The sequence below is a fragment of the Odocoileus virginianus genome, chromosome 1 (assembly GCF_023699985.2).
Source record: "Odocoileus virginianus isolate 20LAN1187 ecotype Illinois chromosome 1, Ovbor_1.2, whole genome shotgun sequence".
In the NCBI taxonomy this organism is placed as follows: Eukaryota; Metazoa; Chordata; class Mammalia; order Artiodactyla; family Cervidae; genus Odocoileus; species Odocoileus virginianus.
The window spans coordinates 67100861-67121615 of NC_069674.1; the positions used below are offsets into that span (position 1 = coordinate 67100861).

The window sequence follows — 20755 nt, forward strand, 5'->3', positions numbered from 1 at the left end:
GATTCAATGGATTACCTGAAGCTGAAATGTTTAAACTTATTATAGTAGAAAACAGCCTATTTGCAAAGCATCTACACATAAAGCCAGCTACTTCAACCCCCAGGATCACCTTAAAAAGTAAGCTACCTCTTCCCCCTTTCCTGTCAAAGGTCTCTTTACCAGGCAGCACTCCCCTCAGAGTACATGGGGCTCTTAAGGACATACTAAGATCCTCCCCCCACAAACATATGGGAGGGGTTAAGAATAAGAAGCAGGCAATAAAGGGCAAACACTAATGTGCACTGATTCAGGAGACTGGAAAGCAGCAGAGAAGACTTAGGCTCAATTGAAGGTCCCAAATCAGGACAATTCTCCATGTCAACTAGGGATTTGGTCTTTAACAGAAAAATGTTTACAGTGTCTGTACTAATCCTCTTTCTAACAAGAGGAGGGCATCTTACTTTACAATTCTGCCCTTACTCCGTAAGAAATCTATTAGTCCCTTGACTTTTATAATCTTAATTAACATTTTTATTATATCTTTGCAGAAATTACTCTATATAAAACTATACTTTGTTTTCATCACTTAAGTAAAAACCCTAGTTTTCACGTATTTTAGCATACTCTCCAATTTTCAAAATATAAATACTTAAATGTTTTATCTTTTATTTCTTCCTTTTATTACACATTTTACATATTTATTGAGTGGCCAAACTGTTAAAAATTCATTAAGCTTGTCCCTGCTTCCTTAAAAGAAAATTAAGTTTACCAGTTCTTCTGTATAACCATTTAAAAGAGAACAACGTAATGTTCTAAAATGTGTATGACCTAAATGCTCTATAAAAATTAACATGCTAGATGTGTCTGAATGACTAGCACCATGGTCTCTTCATCCCTCTATCTATGCAAGCATAATATAAATTTCATCTGTCCTCAACCCCTTGACACTCTACAGTTACAACTTTAGACACCCAAAAGCTCAGTAACTAACAGTCTGACAATCTATAGGAAGTTGTAGAGAATAGCCATGGACCACTGACGGGGTTAGAAGCCAGGCAAAACAGTAGAGCGTTACCTTGTCTTGTTCCCGAGGAAGAAGGGAAGCACAGAAAATGCGGTGGGGAATTTACACCTTTAAGGAGCTACTCCTTTAGTTATTTTTTTAACATTAATTTTCTTCTGAGGACTTTACTCAGCTTTCCATGAATTATTATTAATCCTCGAGTTTGTTGTGAAAAATGAAAATTACCATCTCAACTAAAAAAAGGAAGTCCAATAGTAAAATCTGGATTTTCTTTTAATTATAAAAGAATTTTTCATTTTTTGACTATTAAAGATTACTTAATAAAATAAAAACTGGGACAATAAAGGAAGAAATACTTTTCTCTTCCTTATAAACTATCTTTTTATCTATGTCTTTTTAACTAGTCAACTTTATAATTTGAGGGATAATTAATAAAATATTATCCATTTAGGTCTCTCTAGGAATATTAGTTGGAAGATTCCATAATTTTATAGCACAAGAACTCATTTTCTTAAACTGTACTCTGGGTATACGAAACTGGGTTTTTTTTTAACCAATGGGAGTCTACTTGGAGAAATTCAAGATTTCAATATCAGCAAACATATATATAACATAAGGCCACATACACTGTGAAAAACTTATTAGACCAAAAGGAACCAAATTCAAGGTTGACTAAGTTTAAAATATAATGTTAATTATGGCTCTTTAGAAAACTTTCATTTCTCTAATCAAAAAATTTAAGTATTCTTGGTCTGATGTATTTCTTGATGACTTTAAACCATTTAAGACTCTGTTCTCATATTACTTTTATCTAATCCTCAAAGTATGAAATAACGACACAGGGTTAAATACCTCTTTGATCATTTTAAGATAAAGAGCTTAATTTTAAGGACTTTAATAAAAAAATATTTAGATGATCTATAGCATTATTACTTTTAAAACTAGGGAGGAAAGAAGTGTTTTGTAATGATGAAGTTTTCAATTAAAATACAGCCAATGTTCCCACCTGTTGTAAAATGAGCACTGCATAAGTGGACTTTGTGGGCTGGTGGCAATATTTGCTAGTTCTGTTAGCCAATCCACTTCATTTTCACGGTAAGTATTTTCTGATATCTCTGAGGTATTTTGGTTCCAAGATGGTCTTGGGTATTCTTGATGCGACACATCTGAACTTAGTTGGTATATGGCAGATTGAGTAGGATCACTCTGAACAGCCTGAAGTTCAGGAAGATCATCTGCAAATAAGCACACTCAAGATTATCAGAAGGAAGTTACTAATACAGGGGACAATACTGTAATCACTGCTGGAAAAGAGGGCCTCAAATTTAGCTAGTTAATTTTGCGAGAGGAAAATTGTAAATTCAAAATGTTTTCTTGAAATAAAGTTTCAACTGAAAAAAACAATGACATCTTATACATTTAAGGGTCAACAAAGCCTAACAGAAAAGTAAACTTAAATACAATATTAATGACTTCACTATACAAATCATGTATTTACCACAACTGTTTACAAACTGTTCTGTTTGTGTTTTCTGACTCCCCACCCCCAGTTTTTCATAGGTTCACCTGGGAATACTCCATATGCTACTCAGACATTTTTATGTTACCACGTTAATGAGGAAAAAGGCATTTTATGGGTGCATATATGTACTTATTGTTCATAACACCTGAATCTGTTAAACAAGACTACTACAATAAATGAAAACAACAATTTTCAAAGATGAAACTTAGATCATAGGAATTTTTAGGTACTACTTATTCAACTTTATCTACACCAGATTATTTCTTTTTAATGAGACAGTCTAAACTCAGTAATATTTATTATTTTCCAAAAGTATGTTCTCAAAAGGTAGTTCATGACAGACTTTAAGCTACCCAAGAAAGAAAACCAGAAAGAGTACCCAAGGACCACTCTCATTCATGCCAAAACTACACTGTAAGGTAGACTGAATTCTAAAAAACTGAACTGGAAAAAAAGCCTCTTGCAGGCCTTAAAAACAACAAAATCCCTTTGTGAAACCACACGCCTGTCAACTCTATGGATCCAATGGGTCTCTTCAATATATAAACGCAGAAGCTCTTGTAGACTTGAGAGCTCTCCTACACTGTCACAGTAAAAGCATATACTCATTCCTATTCATGGAATATCCCAGAATAACTCATTAAAACAGAAATGTCTGGTAAGTACTGATTCAGGATATCCATTCATAAAACCTACTAGAAGGTATCCCTCCCTTCCCAAAGAAGCCAAAGTACATCAACTTAAGATAATTCCACTCTGTAATGCTCATGGTGGTGGAGCTATTTTCCTTCCCTCATTGCCAACATCATTCTTAGACTATCACCTCTATATTTACAGTGAAGGGTTCATTTCTGTCTTTCAAGTTAAGGAATCTACTTTTAAACTGAAGTCATGAGGGGCTGTAAAGTTTTTGGCCTCCTGAGCCCTAGGTTCCTGATTTCCTTCTGAAACCAACTAACAATGGAGAACCAAGTACTTGATTGAAATGATACCTCCTACTCAACAGTAACCACAATTCAATAAGTATTTTGAGCTCAGCAAACCCTTAGCATGCCAACAGGTTATTTCTCAAGACCTTTAAGATCTTCAAATTCCCGAAGAAGACTCTACCATTTAACTTCCTTTATTTCATCATTTATAAAATGAGGACAATCACATCTCGGATTTTGTGAACATCAGGGGAAAATGCACATTAAATGGGGACAAAGCCAAGATGAAAAGTGGGCAGCAAGACAAGCTCACTCATCAACTGTTTATTCTCTTCAACACTTACCTCAAAGCAGTAACATTCAAAGTCGTATCTCAACAAACCTACACAGTTCTATATATCATGCACGTTTGGAGTACTGATAATTACAAATGTCTGATCCTCCAGTTTCAAGTGTCCACTGGAATTTCCCCCATCATACCAACAAACCAGGCATAAAGGCATAGCCAGCATAATTTGCTGAGCTTACAAGGATATTTCAAAAGTAACATCTTTTGAAAAGCCACACCACAGGTTTTCACAAGGTGTTTAAAGGCTCATCTTTACCCACAAAGATAGCTGAGTTTGAATTTGTAAATGAGTCTCCATGATAACCATAAACAGCCCAAAATTATGTTGGTTTAAATAATACTTTACAAGCAGTAATAAGAGAACACTGAAAGTTCCTAGCGTACAAGACTTAACATACTTTTTAGCAATTCAAGGTGGGTGGAAAAGTTAGCTAAACATGAAAATTAATCTGAATCTCAGTGAAGATCCCTAAAAACTTGATTTTGTTTACCAAGTTCCATGTGTTCATCACAAGAGTTGTATCCAGGTGAGGATGGCAAATTTTCATTACACTGCAGCAACTCCAATGAGTCATTCATTCCTGAAGCTCTCTTGTCCATTACTAGCAGGAGTTTCTGTACTGCATTAGGCATCTGATTTGTCTTCACTTCCCACACCATGTTATGGTGCTCCGACTTAAAAATAATACAAGAAAAAACAGTTAAGTCATGTGATCTGGAATAACGAAAGTATAAAATCAATCAGAGACATCACAATGTTGTATCTTTAATCATATATTGCTATCTGTATCCCCCTCAAAACTGCTACACAAGGGACGGCTAAAGGTCCATTCTATTTGGCATCTTTTTTGCAAGATTCTAATTTCTCTATCGTGTTCACTATTTTGTTTTCTCATCTTCTGAAAGTGAACAAGTGTAATGTTACAGTCTCTAAAGAACATTTAAGAAAGAGTTTCTCGGGGCTTCCAGTGGTTAAGACTCCATGCTTCCATTGCAGGGTCACAAGTTCAGTCTCTGGTTGGGGATCTAAGATCTCGTGGCCAAAACAAAAACATAAAGTAAAACAGAGTTTCTTAAAGTGGACATATATTATACTTCTCATAAAAATAAAAATGTTTTCTTAATGAGAATTTGGAATCTAATCAAAATAAAAAGGCTACTATTTTTACAAAGATGTATAATAATAATGGGAAATTTAGCTAAACAAACAGTAAATATACCATTATCTCAAGCTTACAAAATTGAAAACAATGAAGAAAACAATATAAACTGACACACCTAAATAATTTCTCAACTATGTCTACCAACTAAATTGTTATGAAACTAAAATGTGGTTATACCTTTTACATTCCTGCCTTTGAACAATGATTAAATTAGTTATTTAATATGAGTAACAGCAGCAGGAAGATTTCCTGATTTCTCAGGCTCTACCCCAAATTTCATTTTTAAAAGTTCTAATGAAATATACCAACACACAAAATTCTAACATAACATAGTTTTTTCCTCAAAATAAAACAATAAAATATACTGCTATTAAAAGTCACTTAAAAAAATAAAGTTGGGAATTCCCTGCTGGTTCAGTGTTAGGAGTCGGTGTTTTCACTGCCAGGAGCCTGGGTCCAATCACTGGTCAGGGAACTAAGACCCCCCAAATCACGTGTGGCATGGCCAAAAAAAACAGGCACTAAAAGTCAAGTACCATAGCCCAGGCTAAACAAAAAATGCAGTGAAAAGATATTTAAACCAAAAGTTAAGTCATGACATAATCACCAACACAAACTGACTTTTTTTTCTACAAAGGCTTTTTTCACGAATTTTCTTTATTATGAAACATTATCCTGACTATAAAACATATGATCACTGTTGGGGGGGGGGGATAAAACCTTTCCTTAGCAAAGAAGAAAGGAATATAGTAATTATTTCTAATTCCACCAACCTAAGTTACTGGGACATTTTGATGTTACTATCTAATGATCCAATCTTTTTTTCACACAGACATCTACATTTTACCTAAACAAAATCATTTATTTTTCTTCATACGTCATATTATATATAAATGAGACCTTTTCTTAACATTAAGTTCATAAGCATTTGCCTGTTCATAAGCATTAATTCTTTCAAAGATCTGTTTTTAAAAATTATGTGTAATCACAGGAATTACCAAAATTTACTTATCCCTCCTACTACTAAACATGTTCCCAGTTTCTTCACTCTTACTTTATACATTCTTTTTTTTTCTTAAGTATTTGTTTACATCTGGTTATTCCTTTAGACTTCCAGGAGATAGATTAGTGGTTGGATGGCGATTAAACATCTTCTAAGGCTTACTCCTTGGAAGGAAAGTTATGGCAAACCTAGACAGTATATTAAAAAGCAGAGACATTACTTCGCCAACAAAGGTCTGTCTAGGCTAGGCTTTGGTTTTTCCAGTAGTTAATGTATGGATGTAAGAGTTGGACTATAAAGAAAGCTGAGCTCTGAAGAATGGATGCTTTTGAACTGTGGTGTTGGAGAAGACTCTTGAGAGTTCCTTGGACTGCAAGGAAGTTCTGGGTGTTCACTGGAAGGACTGATGCTAAAGCTGAAACTCCCAATACTTTGGCCACCTGATGTGAAGAGCTGACTCATTTGAAAAGACCCTGATGCTGGGAAAGATTGAAGGCAAGAGGAGAAGGGGACGACAGAGGATGAGGTGGTTGGATGGCAACACCCACTCAATGGACATGAGTTTGGGTGGACTCTGGGAGTTGGTGATGGACAGGGAGGCCTGGCGTGCTGCAGTCCATGGGGTCGCAAAGAGTCGGACACGAATGAGTGACTGAACTGAAGGCTTTTGACACATACAGCTAAACTGACCATTGCCTTACTTTATTTCCAGTGTTTTATTTCCACTTTCTGCCTGTACTCCTCAAATATGACCCATTTCCTGGACACTTGGAGTCTTACACAACATAAACTGTTAAGACGTACTATGGAGCAGTGAAGAGGGCACTGGGTTAGGTGTAAGGAAACATGGGTTTGATTCCAGCTTGATTACTTACTAAATCTATGACCTAAATGACTGAGCTTCTCACTAATTCAGTATCTCCATACGGAAACAGGGCTCATGACACCTATTCTCTCTTCTTCCCAGAGCAGTTGTAAAGACGAAACAAAATGAGCAAAAAAAAAGTAAAATGATCTTTAAAAAATTTTTATCCCTAGACTGACATAGGGCAATATTACGCATACTTTGGATACTTAATGTACTAAACAGTACAGTTACTGAAAATAATTAACAATAGGAGCCAGACAGCTAGCTATTCAGTTTGGTAATTTCCTCCCTGCAAAATATGATAAATTATCCAACACATCTCAGTAAAAGTCACAGATCATACCATTAAGCAAATAACAGTTTATCTAAAAGATGTCTGAGGCATTCCCAAGAAATGAACACTTTTAAGTTAAGTACAATCTATTATGTAATAATCACAGTCTTATGATATAATTACAGCAAATATGCTAGTGTATAACAAATAGCTTCCTACAAAATTGGTGGCCACAAGAGATGTGGCTAGTAACACAAATTGACTTCTCAAGCCTAAGTGGCCAAATCCTGATTCTGAGCCTCCACTTCCTCATTGCAAAAGCTCAGCAAACTTAGCTTGATCTGTGATCTGCAACCCTGGTGGCACACAGGACCATGTCTGCTTCAAACCAATGATGCCCAGGCCCCGCCTTCCAGAGCATGTGATTTATTTGAACTGACATACAATCCTATGCACTGGTTTTTACCTGTTTTCATTCGAACAAACTCCTGGTGCACTGGGAGAACCAGCAGGCTAAAAATGACTGCCATATTCCTTTTTTATCTAAACATATGTGTGTGTGTATATATGTATAATATAGTCAGTCACTTAATTATGTACAAGGCACTCTACTAGGTATAATGTTGAAACTCAATGATGAACAGTTTATCATGAATCTCATGGAACCTACACTTGAGTAGAAAGACAGAAGTAAATGACTGCAGTTCTATGGAGCCAGGGCTTGGCTATGAATGGATAAAAAAGGAAGGAAGGGAGGCTCCTAATGAGAGAAACTCACATGAGCAAACTCAGAATTAGCAAAGTACTGGATAAAATCAGAAGAACATAGAAGCCAGAGGCTAGGATATCTCCTGGTTGTCAATATTAAGGCTGGAAGGTAGACTGGGGTCAAAATCTTCAATTCTAGTTTAGGAAAACTGGTTTGCCGCCTTTTTTTTTTTTTGAAACTAGGCTCCTGAGTTTATATATTTGCTACCTGCCAGCTATGTGCCCTAGACAATTTATTTAAAATCTTCATGCCCTGTTCATAAAATAGAAATAATAAAAGCACCTACATAGGTTGTTGTAAAAACTCAGTGAGCTCATAAATGTCAAAAGCTTATAATAGTACCTAAGAGAGCAAACTCTCAATGTAGAGTGGCCAGTATTATCATAGCGACTAGCAAACAATGGGAACCACTGCAAATTTTTGAACAGAAGTCTAACATAATCAAAACTATACTTCAAACATTTTTTGTCTATTTTAAAAAATCATACTGAAACACAATGAGTATGCAAGAACATCTATAATAAATACTTAAGAGAGAGTGTTTTGACAGCATAATATATTCACATTCCCAGTTTCTGTCTATGCTACACACTCCCAGCTTCCTTCGCAAGAGTCCTCAAGAGGGACTTCCCTGGTGGTCCAGTGGTTAAGACAATGCTTCCACTGCAGGGAGCATGGGTTCAATCCCTGGTCAGGGAACTAAGATCCCACAAGCCATAGGGCAAGGCCACCCTCCCCCACTCAAAAACAGGCGAAATAAGGCCCCCCAATGAAAGTTCCTTCCAGAAAAGCAGCCAAGGCGCTCCCCCTACCCCATGAAGTAAGTAATTGGTAGTATCAGTGCAGATTCCTCATTTAGTAATGCCCCAGCAAGAAAGAACTAGTTATTCTATGTGGGTTCTTGGCACAGCTAATATTAAGTTTAGTTGATTTTAACCCTTTCTATAGAAAACTTTCTGACATCCTAAGGATACACGACACAATTTAATTTAATGACTCAAATTTCATATGAACATCTACTGGACATGTTTCACATACAGACGTGATCAGCATAAATCAGTCCAAGGTGCCATCTCAAACATGAAAAATTTCTTTTTCCCAGAGTTGCACTGGACATTTTTACCTCCTCAGCAGAGCTGCAGTTAGTTTGCTGTGTCCCACCGCCTGGAGAACTCCTCCCAGCTAGGTCTGTTCTCTCCCTCAGCAGGTCCCAAGTGCCCAGTTACCATTCACAGGGCACTCACATCTCCTTGCAACTTCTAGCATCTCTTCAGCACTCTTAGTAATCTACCAACATCCCATCACAACACACCTTAAATGAAGTTGGAAAAAACATTTTGGTTTCAAAACAAACAACAAAAGTATCAAATATATATATTTGTTGAACTTGAGTTCTTTGTGTTTGTATCTCTCACTGTTTGTACCTCTTATTGCTCAAGGCTATCAAAAGTTTGGTCTTGAGAGAGTGGAGATTCTCCTTCTCTGAACCTGTACGGTAAACAGGAGCAACAGACTTGAAAATCAGACCATTTTCTCTTTAAAAAAAAAAAAAAGAGAAAAAGGGAATCTGAGGTAGGTCGCTTAATCTCAAGGTACCTCTGCTGATTTCACAAGAGCTATTTCGAGGAAAAACACACACACACACACACACACGCGAAATCAAAATTCAAACCAAATGTAAGTTTTTCGCCTGTTTTTGGCAAACTATTTGGGAGAAACAAAGCCTCTGATACAGTAAAGGAACACCAGAGAATCCACATTCAATGCGTCACACCAATTACCCATTCATTCTGAGGAACAAGCTTCTCTTTCACCTCCCCCGGTAGAGCCGACACCACTGCTCACTCGTGCCGCTGCGTGCCGCTTTGGTGCTACAGGACCTGAGCGCTCACGCTGGGCTTCAGGCCTCCCCTGGTGGCTCAGCCAGTAAAGCGTCTGTCTACAGTGCGGGAGACATGGGTTCGATCCCCGGGTTGGGAAGATTCCCTGGAGAAGGAAATAGCAGCCCACTCCAGTACTCTTGCCTAGAAAATCTCATGGACGGAGAAGCCTGGTGCAGGCTACTGTCCATGGGGTCGCAAAGAGTCGGACACGACTGAGCGACTTCACATCCTGTACTTTAGTTATCTCTAAATGTCAATTCTCACATGTCAATTCTCACTAGACTGGTGATTTTCAAAAAGACTAAAATTCTCCAGCAGTTGTACTCTGAAATGTCGTGGTCAATGTTACAAATTTTTACTGGGTGGAGATGAGACAGCCCTATTCCATCTGTTTTGCAAACTTTCAGAAGTAAATATCCACAAAATCTCAATAAAAGGAAGAGATGACTAGAAATAACCGAGTTTCAGTGAATGAAAAAGGAATTAGGTTTTACAAAATGCCTACCTGCTATTTGCCAAGCATTTCCACATACTTCATCTAATTTTGTATAAACTTCAAATAATATAAAGCTCAGAACAAAGTACTGTTCTGGATGAGGAGGGACTTCCCTGGCAATCCAGTGGTTAAGACTTCTGTGCTCCTACTGCAGGGGGCAAGGGTTCAACGCCTGGTCCGGGAACTAAGATCTCACATGGTGTGCGGTGTAACCCCCTCAAAAAAGTAATATTCTGGATGAGGAAAACAGGGCTCTGATGATTGAATCAGACCATTTTCCCTGTCCCCCCACCCCCCAAAATGAGAAAAAGGACAAAAGACATAGACCAACACAGATTAGACATCTAATTTCAATTACATTCAAGTGCCTGTCCTTCCCTGAATCTTTTATCTTTTCATCCTCATTATGGATAAAGGAAAAGGATCTTCTCTGGGCCTCCCATAATCCCGAAGGACTTCTGTATGAAGCGCCAACTGTTTGGGGGAAGGAGGTGAAGAAACGGTAATTTGCAATTATTTTATATCTCTAACAGGAGAAACTGAGGTGGTATTTAAAATGTATTACCTGATAGCTCAGACGGTAAAGCGTCTGTCTGTAATGCTGGAGACCTGGGTTCAATCCCTGGGTCGCAAAGATCCCCTGGAGAAGGAAATGGCAACCCACTCCAGTACTCTTGCCTGGAAAATCCCATGGACAGAGGAGCCTGGCAGGCTACAGTCCATGGGGTCGCAAAAAGTCGGATACGACTGAGCGACTTTATTTACTTTACGCAATTGCAAGCTAAAATGAACCTCCATAACAAACTAGATTAAACACAAAGTACACCAAAAGCAGTTGAGGGCCTCTATGCAGTTCTTTCAGAGAGATTTCTACAACTGTAATTTGCTGTGATGTTAATGGGGGAAAAAAAAAACACATCCCAATAGTGGGTGGTATTCTTTCCATAAAATGTTATTGTAGAGTATCACTTACTTATACTGTCATTTCTATATATAAAATAGGAAAAATAATTTTCTTCTCTAATTGGTTGAATTTTTTACAGCTACTGATAGTTTAGAAAAGCTATACGACTATGAACAATTTAACTTCTATGCCTCAGTTTTCTTTTTTGTAAAATGGGACCAGTCTACCTGTCTACCTGTATCTACCTATATCATAATTATCGGAAGTATTAAAGACACTACGTGACACACCTTCTTAATGGTTCCAAAGCATTCCCTTAACTTATCAGTCACTGCTGCTGCTAAGACGCTTCAGTTGCGTCCGGCTCTGTGCGACCCCATAGACGGCAGCCCCCCAGGCTCCCCAGTCCCTGGGATTCTCCAGGCAAGAACACTGGAGTGGGTTGCCAATGCCTTCTCCTCAGTCACTGCTGCCCAGTGCTAAATACATCTATACACGTTTTTATTCGTTTTCTGCTGATCTGACACAAAATACTACCACCTGAAGAAGAGAACTCCGCACATACCACTAAAGCCGTCTGTAAACCTGCTGAAGAGCGCCGGCAGTGCAAACAGTACGCAAGCAAGTCACTGTGTGAAACACGGGAATCTTCAGCTCAAGGGTAACACCCTGTGAGAAAAGCTTTTCTAAACTACCAATAACTTTAGAGAAGAAAATTGTTTTTTCTATTTACAGAAAATGAGTTTAAACTATGATATGAAATACCAAAGTAAATGCAGGTCAAAATATGAAGGTATATGATTACTGTTGATGAGTTAGGCACAAACAAGAATATAAAAGAATATCATTTTTCCTGAATTTTGTGATATATAAAGTATTTGTCAACTTAAAAAAATATCTGGTGTGATTTATTTTCTCATTCCAGGTAAATATTCACTTTCATACTTAAAAGATAATACATGTAAAATACCTGGCATCGTTTCATTAACATGGTACTAACTTAAGATAATCACGGCAGAAAAAAAAAGTACTAATATTTTCATTTCAAAACAGAAATACAGGAGACCAGCTAGCTCCTCCCTCATAAAGCCCAGGTTATTTGCCTACATCACTGGTCATTTGGGTAGTGAGGAAACGGTCCAAAAAAATTAAAATACAGTGGAGGAAACAACTCTTAAAGTGTTAGTACCATTTTTGAAGCCTGAGAAGCAGGCATTGTGAAACATGGAAAATTGCGGGAAATCCCGGGAGAAGGTAACTTTGAACCTAAGGGGAAGATTTTTCTAAGTTGAAAAAGGTAACTGGGGGACCAGAGGTTCCGGCTCCGCACTTCCTCTGCAAAGGGCAAGGGTTTGATCCTTGGTTGGCGTGGCCAGGGAGCCAAATAAATAAAATCTTTGGATTTTTTAATAAGTAAATGCGCTTATAAAACTAAGTAAAATGGAAACCAGGAAGTGAAATCAAAATTTCACTCTATAAATAATGTAGTCAATTTAGAATTTAAATATTTTGTTTTGGCTTTCTCAAAAGTATAAAACAGCTCCAAAATATATTGGGTGTATTGAATTCTTTTGAATATAATTCAAATTTCCTTAAAACTTTGTTAACTATTACCTACTCAGCAAGAACTGAGTAGTTCAATCGTGGAAATTCAACAGTTGACCCTAGTACTCAGCAAGTTAAATCGGATAACAGCAGAAACAGTAACAACAAAAAGCAGAGCCTGAAAGAACTAGCAGTAAATCACAAATGTAGATCATTATCAGCAGTTAAACAATAGAAAAATATTTACAAATGTTACAACTATTCTAATTATCCAAAAGTAACTAATTTCACTAAATCATTGTTAGGAATCACCTGTTACTGCTAGTTAGAGAAATAAATCTATACACTCAGTCGGAATTGCTGGTAGGACTCCAACACTTCCTGGTATATACACAACTGACTTTTAACCTCCTCCCTTTAGCATCATTGGCTCCCAGAATTAAAGACTCTCGAGTGTTTCCCCGCAGTCAGAGCTCCCTTTACAAAAGATTCTTGCTGAAAACTCCTACCAAAGAATTCACTCTAGGTGATGTGTTCAAAAGAATGCACGGCGGCGAGCGAACTCCCCTAGACAGCAGGCAGCGTTTGAAGGAACTACAAAAACCCAGCCCCGACAGTCGATTTCGCTAGTCGTCTTTTTGGTTTTAATCCGCCTGGGGCAGCAGCATAGGTTGGAAGGCGGAGACTGAAACCGCTTGCCAAGCCTCGATCTCGGTCACACAGAGGCAGTGCCTCCCGGTTCACGCCAAGTCCATCCCCCACCCTCTTTCGCCATTCATCGCGTTCCCCTCCCCTCCCCCCATCATGTGACCGCAGCCTGGACTCCAGGCTTGTTTTTCCCCTCGGCTCAACTCCACCGCGCAGGCGCCAAGGAGTCCATTCATTCGAACTGCGTAACAATGAGCCCCGGGGCCCAAGGGCTCCGCGAGCTTCCCAGTTCGGCCCGAGCCCCTCTCGGCCCCCGAAGAGGCGGCGCCTCACAGGAGTCCTCCACCCGCGGCCGGCCGCCCACCCCGGGCCAACCTCCGACCCTCCGCCCACTCACAGGGAGTTGAAGTCAAACTTTCCTGGGCAGCCCCAGAGTCGCGTCGGCCCCCTTCCCCCCCGCTCAGGCCCGCCCCATCTCCTCACCCGGCCCGGCCACCCACCGCGCCACCCGGCCCAGAGCGCCGTCCTCGCAGACGCTTCCCAGCCCCCGCCCCAAGACCCCCACGGACCGCGCCGACGCGAAGCCCAGGTGAGCTCGCGGGAAGCGCCAGTCCGGTGGGTTCGCCGCAGGCCGGTATCGGACGGTTAACTGCCCCCGCCGTCAAGAAGAGAAGAGCCGACCCGAGTTCACCCGGCCGCGATACCCTCGGGATCCTGCCCCTCCCTTCCCCACCCCCACCCCTTCCCGAACAGAAAGACAACAAACCCGCCGCGGAGTATAAGTTGCCCCGGCGCGGGCCGCCCCGGCCGCGACAACACCACCAGCAACTCGCGTATCCCCTCTCCAACTGACGCCGGCCTCCCCGGGGCGCGTTACTGCTCCTGCTGCCGCTCTTAGTCCTCCACCGAAACTTTCCTACTTACCAAACCCGTCGCCATTACCAAGTCTTTCAAGCTTCGTCTTCCCCCTCCCCTCAAACCCCCGGGGGGTTGAGCCTCCGCCCAGCTCCTTCGCCTTCTTATTGGCCTGCGGCACTGCCATTCGTTCATTTCTCCTTCCTATTGGGTGGTACCGTGGTCCGTCTCGGTGGGCGGGCTTGTGTTGACTTTTGTGTTGTATTTATTGGGGAAGATGGGGTGTCAATCACCAGGGTGAGCGCTTGGGATTGGATTGCTGCCGAGACTCCCGGGGTCCCAGCCAAACATTGCTCCCGAAATGGATTGTGGGTTCGTAGTCTGCGTCTGGCTGTGTTTTTCTCCGAGACTGCACGTCGGAGGAACGGGTTGGACTACGTATCCCAGAAGTGCGTGCACGGTGCAGTCTTGATAGTAAACAAGAGTCATAGGGACACGTGTATCAGCTCGTTTGTTTTGGTGTCTGGGACAAAAAGGAGGGGGCGGAGGAAGGGAGTGTTTTAAAGCTTTGGCCTCTTCTCTTCCTTTGGGCCTGTGCTTGCACTCGGAGCAGCCTCAAGCCTCTCGCAGCACCCATTCCGGGCCATAAACAGCCAGAGTTGCTTGTGGCTCAGATTTTGGCAAGAGGCCAAGGTATTGTTTTAGTGCGAGGGGAAGGAGATGACTGCACAAGCGGAAGCACTGCTGCCTCGAGGGGGACCCAGTCACCCAGAAATCACGGCCCCAGGCATGATAGGGATAATAAAGGTGGTGCTGGGGTCCAGTGGGAAAACTTAACATTCCTTTATCCTGAGCCTGGCTTCGCCCCTCCCTGGACAACAGCTTGAAATTTCTCTGCCGACTCTGTTCAGTTCACCCGAGATTTTTTGAATGCCGGCTGCGTGCCAGGCACCGAGACGCTTGGGGATGAACAATGAGAGAAGCTCGAAGGTCTGGGCAATTTACAAAACTGTGAAGCGGGAGGTGGGGTCATACTGTTGACTTTGGAATTGAGGAAAGGCAAAAAGATGTTTTCTATATTGACCAGCTTACTCGTTGTTTAAGGTAATACGGAGGGGTATAATGTGTGACGTAAACTGATGTAATTTGTGAATCGTTATCAGGGTTTCTCTGGTGAGTTTCTGTTTAACCATTTTTCCTCTTCCAGAGGTCTTCCCATTGATGAAAGAATGTCTTCCTACTTAGTTTCCACTAGGAGTTCCTCCTTAAGTTACGAATTCTCTGACTCGAGGGAGGAGGATGGCTCTTCTGGCTTTATAGTTACCTTCATTTTAAACAAGGCTGTCCAGTTCCTAATCTATAATTGATGTTTTTACCATTCTCATTACAAAGGCATTATTACGCTTTTTCCCCTTTGAACTTTTAGTGTTTAGTCATTTAAGCTATGTTTTAGGTTTTATATCTTTAGATCACTATATGTATGTTTAAGAGGAGGAAAACATACTAGAGAGAAATCTATAAAGTCAAACTTTTGGAAAGGAGCCTTAAATCCTTGCTGGTGATTCCTTTAAAAATCCCTACTTTTCTTGAATTTTAAAATCTGAAAACCACGGAACAAATACGGAAATCCAAAGTAACTTTCTGGTACTGAACCAAGTTTTCAAATTCTTTTAAGGATTCCCTGTTTGAATCCTTAAAGGGAATTATTTATAGAATAGTCCTCCCTACCATGTGATCAAAGATGCACATTCTCTATTCACAAATAGTAATCAAATTATTCTTTTGTTTCTTAAAAATAATCCAGAGGGCCGATAAAATGCCTGAATTTTTCCCCGAGTAAAAAGGACAATATTTGTATTTATCTTAGTTCAGAGATTAATGGAGTGACCCCAAGACTCAACTGTGGCCCTGCTCTTTTGTGTATTTTTATTTTCTTTCTTCACTTTTTTTTTATAGTGGAGGTTCATTGTGCCTCAGATTGAAAAATTGAAAATATGAACTCTCCAGTGTTTAATTTCCTGACAAAAAGAAAAATTCGTGGAATTCACTTGATCATTGAAAACTAAAATCTGAGCTATTAATGACTAGCTCCCTCCAGGAAACTAAAAACCTTTCCTATCACCCAAAAAATGAACTCTCAAGTGCTGGTACCACACCTTCCCCCCTGCCCTAGCCCCCCAGCACACACACACTACATGAACCATGAGATCTGGTTTTGGCTGAACCTTAACTTATTTTAAAAGGTTTTCTATTTCAAAGCATTTACTAAAAGCCTTAGTGGAGACTTTTTTTTTGTCAACACAGTGGTAGGAAGAATAGCACCTTCAGATCAAGCTATGGTACATTATTAGAAATGATTATCTTTTATTAGCACTATAAAGGTTTTCCTATCCATTCATTCAGAAATACCTATTTAGTTCCTACTATTGGTTGACCACTGTGCTAATTCATATGGATACAAAGATATAAAATATTTTCACATACTCTCATTTTTGTCCATGTCATTAAAAAGAAGAGTAAAATTCTCTTGAGTTAGTTCAGTCATAACTGATTAAATGTCAGTGTTAGAATCTCTGTACCTTTAAGTGGACAATTAGTCCATCTTTGGACTCTCCTGGGAAGCTAAATGCTTACCTTGTGCACCTTATGTATATTTAACAGGAACCTCACTATTCATTTTTGGGTGACTAAGAATACCAGCCAACTTAGCCAGAACAAAGATCAAAGTACAAAACCAGTAAGATCTCAGAATTCTTTACATATATAAATTCTACTTCACTGAAATATATATAATTTTTGTACCAATTCCTTATTATTTGTATATGATAAAATATAAAATGACATTTATATTTTATATAATATAAAATATTTTGGCTGATAAAGAATCTGCTTGCCAATGCAGGGGACACAGGAGACATAGGTTCCATCCCTGGGTCAGGAAGCCCCCCTGGAGAAGAAAATGACAAACTACTCCAATATTCTTGCCTGGGAAATCTCATGGTCACAAGAGCCTGATGGGCTCCAGTTCATAGGTTAGCAGAATTGGACACGACTGAACCTGTAAGGGATTTTTATATTTACTAAAGAACATTTGTTCATAACATACTTCCATGATAAAACTGACATTAAAAAATCAATTTGGGGACTTCTCTGGCAGTCCACTGGTTAGGACTCAAAGCTCTCACTGCTAAGGGTGTGGGTTCAGTTCCTGGTCAGGGAATGAAAATCCTACAAGCTGTAACCAAAATTAAGTTCAAAAATAAAATTTTCTTTAAATATACTTTTAGTCAGTGCAAATACCATATACACACATACATATTCCACATACACTGTGCCCAAATATGTCAAGAGTTGTCATCCAAAATAAAAATGTCTTCAGCAATTTGTAAAATACTTCTGTTTTCATAAGGAAACATCCAATTCTATTTTGTTTTTTAAAAACTTGATAAAGCTTATTTAGGGGTGAAATTACTGTATTCCAACACAGTTGGCATACCAATGACTACTGGGCTAAGAAACATAGAAGTTAAAGTACATGGCATTGCTTAAATATGTAAAATATTGCTGTTCAAAATGTTAGAAGGTAAGCAAGCAAATGAAGTACTCAAATTAGGAAATGGAACACAAATTTCGACACATTTTTTCTCATGTCTATTTGGTGTGCTAGGCCTTTCTCTCTGTATTTTCTTTTAGTTACCAGTCCAAGGTAGCTAATTTTAGATAAAAAGCCATTAAGATCGCAGGAGTAATATGTACTTAAATGTGTGGCGTGTGCTCAGTCGCTCAGTCTGATTCTTTGCGGCCCCATGAACTGTAGCCCACCAGGCTCCTCTGTCTGTAGGATTTCCAGGCAAGAATACTGGAATGGGGTGCCACTTCCTCTCCTCCAAGGGATCTTCCTGACCCATAGATTGAACCCGTGTCTCTTTTGTCTCCTGCATTGACAGGCAGATTCTTTACTACTAAACTGAGCCACCTAGCAAGCCATTTAAACGTGCTACACTGAACCTTTTTTTCTTACATTTACCTCCCTCCAAATTCACATTATTTCTTCCTTCTATATTTCTATGCATCTTTTTGTCTGGTCCATATCATACACATCGTTTTGCCCAGGCAGTCAATATTATAACCTGCTGAACAGATGAATAAAAGGAAATGAGATAAATTTTCTTATTAATATATATGCTATTTTGTATGTCATAAGTTGTTTTGAACACTGACCTCATTAAATATAGTTTCTGTATGCTTTGTGTCACTTGCTGTGTCTACTCATCACCATTTTTTTGAGAACAGGTATCATCTTACTCTCATAAGAACTATCTTGTAACTTGTTTTGATTCCCTTATGTACCAGTCACAAAGGCAGGCAATATTTGTCTAATTAATACACTCCAGTTCCTTCAAATTACATAGCATATCATAATGTGCACTATAGTAAAAAAGTGGAGGATATTTCGGTTCAGCTTTGAAAAGCAATTAAGAAAAGACTTGCCAAAGATGTCTATAGTGAGCACCTCTCCTAATTATTTGGCTTTTAAAAATGTCATTTGTATACATTTCAAGAATACAGTCATTTTGTAATGAGAGATTCACTTGTATTAAATGCCAGCCTTCCACCTTAAAGCGGTAGTGCAGTTCCAGGGATCCAGGACTCACTCTCTTGTTCCTCAGCAGGACTGTGATCGTGGTGAGGTTTAGGGCAGAGATGGAAAATCAGCAGTTAGAAGCAACTTTATCCAAGGTTGTGCCTGAGCATATTTACTGCTCATGAACTCATTCAAAGGTTCTACTTGGTAAGCTTTTATCATGTGAAATATAAGACAATGAGGGTTCCATTTCTGGGTGGTTACAGTCAAAAGTGAAGGCAGCTTTTGTCATTTCAGAGTCCGTTTCCAACTCATTGAGCTTCCCTGGTGGCTGAGTAGGTAAAGAGTCCACTTGCAATGCTGGAGACCCTAGTTTGATCCTGGGTCAGGAAGATGATCCAGAGAAGGAAATGGCAACCCATTCCAGTTTTCTTGCTTGAGAAATCTCATGGACAGAGGAGCCTGGCGGGCTACAGTCTATGGAGTCACAAGAGTCAGACAAGACTTAACAACTAAACCACCCTAAGCCCCTGGTGCCCGGGGAATAAAACCATTTTTTTCCAGTTTTTCCCAAAGGCAAGTGCCTGATGCACAGTGAGACCAAAGGGGCTGGGAGCAGAGAAAGGTTTAGATTTACTGCAGGCCAAGCAAGGAGAATGGGCACCTCATGTTCCAAGAACCCCAAACTCCCTGGTGGGGTTCAGGGAAGAGTCTCTAAGGGCAAGATTTGGGGTGAGGACACAGGGTGTGTGACTTTCCACTGATTTGCGGGCAGTGAGGTGACAGCAATCTTGGGTTCAGCCTGAAGTTACCATCCTCCCCCTGCGCGGGAGCCTTAGTTCCTGCAGAAGAACTCAGAGATGTATCAGATGGTTATGAATGTATCTCTTCAAGGGAAACCACAATCCTGCCCTTCCTCTGCACTGTTATTTCTTCACTGCTTTGCCTTTCTTTTCCCTAATGAGTAACTTTGAATCTGCCCTCTGAAAATCAGGAAAGATCTAGGAAGCTGAAGCTTTTTCCTACAAACAAGAAACAGGACACAAAAGGTTTCTGTACCCCACAGGTCCTGCTTAGTTTCACAACTGAGAGTGATAAATGCATCTACTTTAAAGTCCTTTATAATTGGTCCTAACAAAACATTTCATGTATTTACATGTTGCAGTGGCTTGAGTTTTTCAGGAAGATGGCAAGACCCAAGCTGTGGTTAAATCAAAATGTGGGAACACCACCTAAGAAATGACACTTCATTTTTATGGCAGAGACAGTTACCTCCGTAAGGTCCACCATCACATCTTTCCATATATAAACATTACCTTTCCAGGATTTCCTTAGCAACTTTAAATTTACAAACTTAAAGCATAAAAAGGGACAGAAAGACCCAGATCTGTTGGTCAAAAAAAGTCTTCCTTGGAAACTCTGTACACATTTGTCTATATACCAGGCTCAATTGCATCATTATTCAGAGAATACGAGTGTGGACAAAAGTAAACATTTCAGTAAACAAAATGTTGCCTGCCCTCAAGCCAGCAGCCATTGCAGTCACCCCTGCACCCTGAGAGGAATTCAGGATGGAAAAAAAACCGGGATACTGGCCCTAGATGGTTAACATGCATATCAAAGCAGTAATTGCAATGAGCCAAGACTCCTGTAAACCCCCACACATAGAAAACCACTAAGATCTTTTAACTTGAAATATCTATTTTTGTGTGTGATTAGCAATCATCTTTTGATATCTGACTACATTTTTTTTGGGTCTTTTTCAGCAAAAACTCCTGTGTATCCTGTCTCCTCCCTTACCTCTTTGGAACAGCCCCTCAGGGTTATCTGAAAGGCTGTTTCCCCAGGCTATAGTCCTCAGTTAAAGTCTCTAAATATAAATCTCTCTCTCAACTTTTAGGCTCTTTTGGGCTTTTGTTTGTTTGTTTTTGTTTTTTTCCCCAGTTGAAGTATGAAGCC

The 20755-nt window shown here is 39.7% G+C and overlaps 1 protein-coding gene across 2 annotated transcripts in view; it reads right to left on the bottom strand.

Annotated features, from left to right (window-relative positions):
• The window catches only part of HBP1 (HMG-box transcription factor 1), a 29648-nt gene extending 15263 nt beyond the window's left edge, over positions 1 to 14385 (bottom strand). The window contains exons 1-3 of one of the 2 annotated variants that reach the window (XM_020907628.2): positions 14281 to 14385; positions 4295 to 4478; positions 2010 to 2238 (exon numbers count right to left, since the gene is read on the bottom strand). In XM_020907628.2, the coding sequence (XP_020763287.2) occupies positions 2010 to 2238; positions 4295 to 4478; positions 14281 to 14295 (428 nt within the window). In that variant the 5' untranslated portion in view covers positions 14296 to 14385. Of the gene's footprint in view, positions 1 to 2009; positions 2239 to 4294; positions 4479 to 9003; positions 9191 to 14280 lie in introns of those variants that run through there. The other variant, XM_070469142.1, reaches the window with a different exon arrangement.
• Positions 14386 to 20755: the final 6370 nt, after the last annotated feature.